This window comes from Penaeus vannamei, chromosome 7 (assembly GCF_042767895.1).
Source record: "Penaeus vannamei isolate JL-2024 chromosome 7, ASM4276789v1, whole genome shotgun sequence".
NCBI lineage: Eukaryota > Metazoa > Arthropoda > Malacostraca > Decapoda > Penaeidae > Penaeus > Penaeus vannamei.
Window position 1 is genome coordinate 17,175,293 of NC_091555.1, and position 10,000 is coordinate 17,185,292.

At 31.9% G+C, this 10,000-nt stretch overlaps 2 protein-coding genes across 7 annotated transcripts in view; one reads left to right on the forward strand and one right to left on the reverse strand.

Annotated features, from left to right (window-relative positions):
* Nucleotides 1-1,764, forward strand: part of LOC113809068 (TIP41-like protein) — a 15,423-nt gene extending 13,659 nt beyond the window's left edge. For both annotated transcript variants that reach the window (XM_027360555.2, XM_070123579.1), the window contains exons 5-6: nt 739-897; nt 1,296-1,764. In XM_027360555.2, coding sequence (XP_027216356.1) covers nt 739-897; nt 1,296-1,385 — 249 coding nt within the window. In that variant the 3' untranslated portion in view covers nt 1,386-1,764. The remainder of the gene's footprint in view (nt 1-738; nt 898-1,295) is intronic.
* A 174-nt stretch (nt 1,765-1,938) lies between these two features.
* The window catches only part of LOC113809069 (uncharacterized), an 8,613-nt gene continuing 551 nt past the window's right edge, over nt 1,939-10,000 (reverse strand). The window contains exons 2-4 of one of the 5 annotated variants that reach the window (XM_027360561.2): nt 6,519-6,742; nt 3,863-4,009; nt 1,939-3,266 (exon numbers count right to left, since the gene is read on the reverse strand). In XM_027360561.2, coding sequence (XP_027216362.1) covers nt 3,869-4,009; nt 6,519-6,728 — 351 coding nt within the window. In that variant the 5' untranslated portion in view covers nt 6,729-6,742 and the 3' untranslated portion in view covers nt 1,939-3,266; nt 3,863-3,868. Of the gene's footprint in view, nt 4,010-6,518; nt 6,743-9,689 lie in introns of all 5 variants that reach the window. The other 4 variants (XM_027360560.2, XM_027360559.2, XM_027360558.2 and 1 more) reach the window with 4 other exon arrangements.

Below are 10,000 nucleotides of genomic sequence, written 5' to 3' on the forward strand. Positions count from 1 at the left end.
ACAAGGGATGTAAATTTTTTGTGATTCACCAACAACCCCATACTCTAACAATACTTTCCCCTTCCAACAATGTCTCCATAAATTATTTTAAAAAGTGTACTTCCAAAGTTATTCCAATCATACATGCCTTGTCATAGTTACATCTGAAAACCGAGCTCATGCATTATCTACCCTGACTGACCTAACTGGCAAACCTCTCCCAGCCCAACCTCACTCCTCTCTTTATACTTGTACCAGAACTGTCTCTATCCCTCCAGCTGATTGCCCTTTCCATGACAAGGATTGGTCATTGTGAAAACAACCTACTCACCTGCCTCATTGAATATGATGCAGTATCAGTTATCCTAGCCCCTCTTTACTGCAGTTCATACCTCTGCTTTTCCTCTTTTGTCCTCGCTTCCCCAATTTCTCACCCTGTTGGACATCCTCATGGAATCCTCCATTTTTTCCATGACAACTTGTTTTCCTTCCTCAGATGCATAGATACCCTCCATTTGATCTAATCGACCTTCTGCCCTTTTCTAATCCCCACCTTACCCTATTTGCTCCCGCACTTTACCTTTTTCACTACCATACTGTCCTATAGCACTGACAGTGAACACATTTTTTTCTAATAATGAACCCATTTTTTCCATTTCACCACAATACTTCACTATATTGCTATATGCATGCCTTTGATGTCTAGCACATTTATTTGTTTTATACAACTGACCATTAACTCCTAAATTTGAATTTCAGCGAGTAATGCCAAGTGGTTTCTTTGTGGTTTTCCGACATTACTTACGTGTGGATCAAGTTATTGTTAGGGTAAATGATACAAGATTATACAGCCCCAAAGGTGCTTCGTATATCCTGAGAGAGACATCATCAAGAGAAGCCCCAATTTCCAAATTAAGGGTAATTACTTTGGGTTTTCTTTTTAAAGTATCTTGGATCTCTCATAGTTTTTATTTATTTATGCAAATTTTCCTATTTGTCATGCTATATGAAAGAATTTTGAAAAATAAAAAACATAACTGTTGCCTGTAGCCTTAATTACTAAGCATATATGTAGAGGTTCTTTTAACTAGTGCCCTCCCTTTCATACTACAGCAAAAAGTTACTAGAAAACAATATAGATTAAAATATTGGTTACTTGAAAACAAAATAGATTAAAATATTGGTTATTTGTAATGAAAATAAGTTCAAGATAAATTTTGCCAGATTACTGATATATACACACATAATGTCTGTCTGTCTGTCTCTTTCAATACATGTATAGATATATTCACATGCATAATCATCTTTACTTTCAGGTTGATGCATCTGTATACAAAGATGCAGATGTGGTGTGGCAGCATCTTCCACTAGTGACAGAAACAGTTGATAAGTTAGTTGTGGTGTAGTAGTTTTCATCTATCATTGGGTAATTAATTTTTTTTTTTTTTTTTTTTTTTTTTTTTTTAAGAAAAATCAGAGGGTTTGACTGGCGATACAAATATCTTGTAGAATAGTTTGTTTTTGTAAAGGCATGATTTGTTTGGGGAAGAAAAGACACCATTTAGCAGGGGGCTTTGTAAGATTCATTTACTTAATATGCAGTATGTTTCTGCTTACTGGTATTATGTGATTTTGCAAGTTCATGGCAAACTATTTTTGAAGTACATATATAAAATTAGTAAGCAATCTGTGATTGTTTGTACAAAAATGTCTTTTTCATTGTGTGCTAAAGGTGTGAATAATTTATGATAGGTGGAGTCATAAATAGAAGGATCTCATATATCATATTTTGTTTTTTTGTGAACCCATATGAGTTTGTTATACTGATCATTGTCAGTAAATGAATAGAAAGATCAAGAAAATTCACATATTTGCAGGACTCCCTTGATTATACTCAGATACTAATTGCAAACATGAAATAATCTTTTTCATATTTTGTAGGTGGACATGAAATATTAGTTTGGCTTTTGAGTTTATTTTTAAATCAAAAAAATTAGCAACACTTTCAGGCTTTTGCCTTATTTGAAATATAACGCAATCTTAAGTTTGTGCATTGAAATACATGGACCTGGTCAATCTCTTATTTCAACACCTGTAAAATTATAAAGGATGATGCACATGGTTATATGCACATAAAAAAAGTACACAAGTTCATTCTCATAAATGGGGCTTCATTATAACTTGTGTAGCAATGTTGGGTAACACTTATTAGTATAATTCAAACTATAGTACACTTGTGCATCATAGTTAGGAACAATGTTTAACAGAAAAAAAATAGAAACAGCATTTTCTTTCCCCTAGTCACTTTCTCCATACTTTATATGGCAAACCAAAGAAAAGCCTCTTTCCGATTGATTTGTGCCTTCAATTACAAGGTAAATTACAAAACATTGGCCTGTTTTTAAGCGAGATTGAAATTTAACAAACAATAAATTAAATAACCTAAATGGGCACGTAAATATATTCTGTAATTACTTAGTTAGTAGAATCAAACTACATACTAGGTATAAAAAGTGATACGTGATTACAAGTATGACTTTTAACTCGGAAGATGCATTTTGCTTTGTGAAATTTCTTCAATATGACAATAATAATAGAGGTAAATTCCCTGTAAATTATCCTCTTACTATAATAACGGCATCTGACTAATTAAATGAAAGAAAAAGTTTCTTTTTTTTTCTGAAGTAGAAAATTGTCTCCAAATAATATGCGATTCATATCTTTACCTAAAATACCAAATTGAAACAATTATATGCAAAACTTTCAGATCCTTAAACGTATATAAAATCATATTTGACCTTTTAAGATCGAAATGTTGAAAGTACCAATATGCGGCTTCAATTAACATTTTGTGTAGTAGAGAAATACCATTTATTTATGCAACATGGTATCCAAAAACTTCAAACAATATTTTGTTACAAGGTTGGTATTTGCTTCAAGCAATAAATTGTAAATTATTTTGCATGGTTTTAGAAAACATGGATATGAAGAAAAAAATAAAAAAAAATAAAATGTATTTATATTTGACCATTTGTTCATAGAAATACACCATTCATTTCTTTCTATATTATTGTGATTTTCCTTTTCAATGATTTTCACTGTCTTCAATAGTCAAGAAAAATTCATAACAAGATATTTAAACTTCTCTACAAACTTCTGACTTGTCTAAGTATTAACCAAAATAGACTTTTAATAATCAACAATATTAGGTATTACAAAAGATTCAGTGTGAAATTTCTAGAAGCAATTGGAAGACTGAAGCATTTCTTTCAGTTGCAGGACATCTACTGCAAAAAATTAATATAAGAATTATTAACAACACTATAGCTTTTAACAAAAATGCAACATCTATTCTCCTGTACATAACATTCATAAAGGACTGCATATGAAAATTAGAAATAGCTTAGTGGCTAAATCAAACTCTGAGTAGCATTGAAAAGGCAAGAAAACAGTTTACAAACTTCTGAAAATAAATGCATGTACATCAGAAAGCAAATTTTTGAATTGAACATGAAATACTGAGCAATAATTTATGAGATATAGAGATTGTCAAAAAAAACTAGTAAGTACTCCTCTAGGCTGTATTCCAGCTCGACCAGAAATTATCAAACAAGTCTGTAAATTTGGCACCAAGGAAAGTTATCATATAATCTCATTAAAACTTGGTCTTCCCTTTCACTGAAATGTATTTTTTCATGGCATCCATCCGATGGAGGAAGATTTATAGTGCAATATCCTGTTTTATATATAATCACATGGAACTACTACACCCTGCCATTCGTACCTTTGTATACGAAATGTGTATTAAAAGTTATTTTCAGTTTGTGGAACACAGAACTTGAGGAAATACTTATATATAAAAAAAATATTGCTCTTTCAATACCAAAGTCTAGCTCTGTACAACAAGAACTGTGGGAGGAACAGTGGTGGCAGCATTTGCCATTGCTTCATTGAAGTTGTTGCGGTCCATCATGTTCTTGGCACAGAAATACGTCAGCTGTGTTCCACGAAGCAAAACATCAGTGACAGCCTGTGGAAAAAAATACATATGTTATAGATATTTTCTTGAGATAAGTGATTCTTAGCACATAAAATAAGGTACAAGTCATAACTGATAACCTTTCATATTCTTGGGCAACTACATGATTATTCAGAACTGGTATATCTTAGTGACAGAGCACTGACTTTGCAAATGCAAGGTCTTACATTCACCTACCAGGCCCTTCCCTTTAATTAATTTATGAGTGAAAGCTCGAGTCTGCTAGGGAATGGAACTGACCAGCCCACCATTTCCTGCTGCTTGCATGTTCTCTGGACATTTCCCTTACAACCAAAGAAAAAAAATACTACTGTTTGCACATGACCAGCAAACTTGAAAAAAATAAACATGTATGCCACGGTGAATACAACATATGCAGGTAATATACTAATAAACTTTACATATATACATACATACATACATACATACAATATTTAATATATATATATATATATATATATATATATATATATATATATATATATATATATATATATATATATATATATATATATATATATATATTTTTTTTTTTTTTTTTTTATTATTATCAAGTAAAATCTAGATTATCTTCATATATGTACAGCATATTAACATAATGTGTGAATTTGAGATCTGTAATAATTGCCATCATTAAGGGAACATTTCCTTTGGAAAAGCCTAAATGAGCTTGGTCTGGCCTTTTGGATACTTTTACATACTATCTTTTAACTTTGTATGAACTACCTATACCAAGTTAACATATATTCTTGAAATCTGGAAATCTGAAATTACTCAACACTACTTATGTGTTGTATTAATTTATTCCCATTTAGGACAATATTCAAGTTTTCACATTTCCTATGAAAATGCTCTAAAAGTTTTAATTCAAGTAATCATTTACAATATGACTATATCAAGTAATGCTATGGCATCAGCCCTTTGCATTCCAGCAAAAGCTAACAGAACCACCTCATACATTCTGACAGATAGAGCTTAGACTGAATTTTTATTTGAAAATGTATCACCAGGGAGATCTACTGGCTCTATGCTGCCAGAATATACATGGCAGAGATTTGTTGGCCATTCCAGAACAATATACCAAAGCTACAACACTATTTCATGGAGATCCACAGACTGATAAGCAATTACTTTGGGGAACATTATTTCATATACTGAATACCTATGTGTTATTTATGACCATTACACAAGTTTTTCTTAATTTCTACAGTCCCTAGTTTCTCTGAATTAAAAAGAAACATTTAATATGGATTTTTCATAAAATGCTACACTTTTCAAATACATCTTCATTGTAGCACACCCTTTTGCGATACAGAAGTGCATTTGAATTTATTTTTCTTTTCATTAAAGATGTATGAAAATATAGAATAGATACTTTGCATACAAAATGGCAAGAAAGGGAAAGATTGAGAGTTACAGAATGCATTTTTATAACTGCCTTTCACCTTTTTTCTATTTATGTTAATATATGATTATCTAACCAAACAATTGTGTAATTAACCCATTGTTCAGAGATGGCATTATACTATGATGCAGTAGACCAAATTGCAGATGGCACTCCATCAAGATATAGCTCGTAATATGAGCTTGTCAGAGAGCTTGTCTTTTTATGATAGCCTAGTATTGGTATCAATTGCTTGGTGTTAGAATTTGATTCAGGCATGTTATTCTTATTAAACAGTTGTTTACAAGCCTGAGCTATGAATAATTAGGTGCCCCCATAGTAGTGTGACATAGCAAATGTGCTGGGCATAAATGGGCACTCTGCCAATGTACAATGACAATCTTGCATTAGTAGGGAAGCTGCTTTTTTTCTGTGGTTACTAGGTTATGAAATCTGGCCATCTTCATGATACAAAATGAAAAAGATAAAACAAATCAAGAAAATGTTTTGAATTATGAAAGACATATATCTATATAGGATTTTTGAAGAATTTTCTTAAATCCATTTAAGAAATACAGTGCATTGCAGTTACAGCTGTAGTTATTAGCTTAAAAATGACAGTACTTTTGACTTATAACGTCATAAATTTTTGCACTCCCGAAATTGCAACTGGGATAGTTATAGAACTACATCTAATAAGATACTCTATAACATTCTATATATTGATGAGATAACATTATGAGCTTTACATTTCAAAATGTGGTCACCACAATATCAAATTTATTTTTCAAAATCTTTACAAAGGAAAGGAAAGGGGAAAAAGAAAGAAAAAAAAAGGGAGATGAGCTCAACCCCTTTCATTTGTGCATCTACTTAAAAGGAAAAAAAATCTTCACTACTGACATTCTCAGATAATCTTTACATTTCATGATTCTGAAGGAAGATAGTTTATAAAAAATATTAATCTATTCAAAAATTATAAGCTGATGTCAGCGTATAAGAAAAATTTTACATACCATCAATAAAATCTTAAACATGAAATTTTTTACAAAGGTCTGCTTACATTTTTCTAATATTTTAACTTGCTGGTAGGGAAAAAAGTAAAGCATGACTTACCGCTAATGGTGGCAAGCACACTGTGAAGGGGATGAGCATGATGTACCACCATGCGCAGAACCCGGCAACCCAGAGTGCAGCGAAAACCAGCAAGAGGAGCCAGATGACAAGCCATAGCGTCCCCCCTGACCCTGTGGTTCCTGTTGAGCCTCCTGCACCAGCACCAGCACCTGCACCACCTCCTACACCACTGCCTTCTCCAGAACCCATTTCTTGTTATTTATCTGCAAGAGATTTATTATTTAGAACCACCATATATGTAAATTTGTTATTATTAACTGTTATTATATATATAATACATTATGTACATAATATACTATATATATAGCTATATAATATACATCTGCAAATTGAACACACATATACACACCAGAAATCTTACCAGATACCCTAGGTTATACCTGTTAAGTGATCACCCAAGTCTAATTATTTCCAGAATTTAATATACTTTTATAATTGAAATCTGCAGCTAACCACAAGATATACATTATACAAATTCTAAATGCTTGGAATTAACAGTTCTTTTTATGAATTATGATTCTTGATAAGTCAAACTCTACTAAAATTTATTACACCTATAAAAGTAGGTAATGATATTTGGCTATTGTGATGATACCACAATGGGAACAAATTATATATTCATATACTGAAAGAATAATCTTTACTTATTTTCAAATAATTCCCTAAGGTATGATACATCATGAGGATTACATACATACAAGTGCATTTGGGAAATTCTGCCTAGTTATGGATCTTATAGTGTAAAATCTTTACAGGCAGTTTTCAGGATATTAAATATAATCATGACTAGCATAATAAACATACTTCAAACATTCAGACTTTGCAAACTACCAAGACACTCAAGACTGTTTATATCGGCGCTGTAATTTTGTGCTATTGGAGATGTGCTTATACCATAAGCTATTTAAAGAAATCAAAGGACTAACTTCACATTTGTAGGAAGCATCTAATTATGTACATTTTTTTTTGTAGCATTTTGATGGACTTGGGGTTATCAAATCACTTTAAAAAAGTGCTCTCGCTGAACTATTTTTTCTATCTTTACTCTACATGCATTCTAACATGTACAACTACAGGATAATCACACCTTCTGAGTATAATATTTACAGGGACATCAATATTAGACATCTAGTAACCATTACTTTGTCAAGCCTATCAATTCTAGCACTTACATTAAATTGAAAACCCACAATGTATGCTTGAAATCAGTAATTTGATATAACATAAATTACTTTAAACGTACATAGCATTTGTGTAAAATGTATCTTTTACACAAATGAAATGAATTTTGAAGTCTATACTCAATGGCAATGCAATTAATTCTGTTTAAGAGCTATACATGTTCACAATAAAGAAATCTAAGGTATTAAATTTGGATTATTTTGTATTCTCTCTTTACTTACTGTTTCTGTACTTAAGGATGACAAAGTAACTATTTACTATGAAAACATAACAAGGACAATTCATTCCATATTGTTTATCCTTAAACTATGAAGTTCTGCAAGCTTAAATGAAGTAGCTTACAAGTGTTACGTAAATGTATTGGCAATGGATGTTAGTAGAAAACGACTATGAGGTGTGTTTTCTTACTGAAATCATGCTATTTCAAGATATTATTTTAGCTTACAATGTCTTCTACAAAGAAAGAGAAGACTTATTATCATTCAGGCAAAAATATAAGCAAAAATGTGTATGGAAGTTTTACTACATTTAACTATTTGAAGTTAATTTATATATGTACTAATTGTCATTCTTTCCAATAATATTCTCTATACTTTAAACACAATCATTCAATGTATTATGCAAATTCTTAGATAGTAAACAATGTTTGCTATTAATTCATAAAATCAATTGGTTACTGGAAATATTAAGCAAATTAATCATGTCAAATATAAGCTTCCGATGCTCAATTTGTAAATGTTTACATATTATTATATAAAACACTGCAAAATATAACCGTAGCTAAATACCATAAAAGCATATTTAGTGAGTAAGTATAAATTCAAGCATGAGTGCAAGTGCGGGTGTGCATATAAGTGTGTAGATGCATGCACATGTAAGTGTAAGTAAATACGTGCATGTGTGTACATGTGTGTGGATATGTACGACTGTTCAGGCATTCCCTGCAAAACCTTTCTCCGCACATACATTTGAGATATCTGAAAACAGCATTCAATATCTATTACTTTGCAACTCCTGTGGGCTGTGTTGTTTTACAGTTTAATTTTCTTTTAAATGATTACCATGAAATGACCTCCTAATGCAATACTGCTGTATATTTCATATAACAATATAAAATGATATTTGCAGAACATCTGATCTGAAGAATATCCTGTTTCACAGAAAGTATTGCAGACATAAAGTGAGGGCTGCCTGTACTTGTATATGTAATGTCATCACTGGATGAAATGATCATTTGATTGGTTTATCACCAAATGTTCTAGCTTTGCTTTTAGTTCCAGACAACATCAAACACTTGTAATGAATTGTAGGTACTGAAGTGAAATTCTCTGTTCAGGGGCATATTGTCACTGTCAGCATTTCAACACATTAATAAATGTTTTGTCTATAGTTTTGATAAGTTTATTAATGATATGTCTGGATCATTCTGAAACTTCAAGATTTTATAAACAGTATATGATCAGATATATGCTATTTGAACCTAAAACCTAAAATTGGTCACAAGAAATGTAATTCTTCCAACCAAGATTATGACACCAACCTCAAAACAATACTTTTCCTACTCTATCAGAGAAATATTGAATTTTATCTGCCCAATAAAATTAACAAAAGAAAAAATCCCCATGCTGTTTCTTTCAAAACATGAGGCACTACATAAACAAGAAAATAGCAGCTACCTAATATCCTTAAATAATTCAAATCAGTATAATATAAAATGGAATGACACTGAATACTTCAACAAAATTACCCAAAATTCTATGATAACTATACAAAACACTAATCTGCAATACCAACACTCAAATTTTAACCATAGCCTATATTGGCCCTCTCACTAAAATTGTATGTTTCTCACAAAAAGCATGTTTTACGTCTATGAAACACACAGTCAAACAATATAATTCCCACGTTCACCATAATAATCAGTTATCTCGTGTGAATGACAGGTAGGGGGCACCCCCCACACCTTACCTGTCTCGGATCGTCCAGGTGTGCAACAAGTGCTTTCTCCACCCACGCTCTGACCCCAACACACATGCACACAACTGACAAGATGGAACAATACAACACCTCCTGCTATTTGTATGAGAGAACGTTAGGTTCGCAGCTGTTCAGACTGAGGGAGGTGCTTCTTCTAATTATAAATATGTTCTAACCTACACCACCTCCCCCACACAGACCACTACAACGGTACTCGATCCCACCTTTTATGGTCCTTTTTACTCTTCTCATCCCAGTAATATCATTTTAACTTTCCAAAGAGGCTTCTACAAGTGAAAATG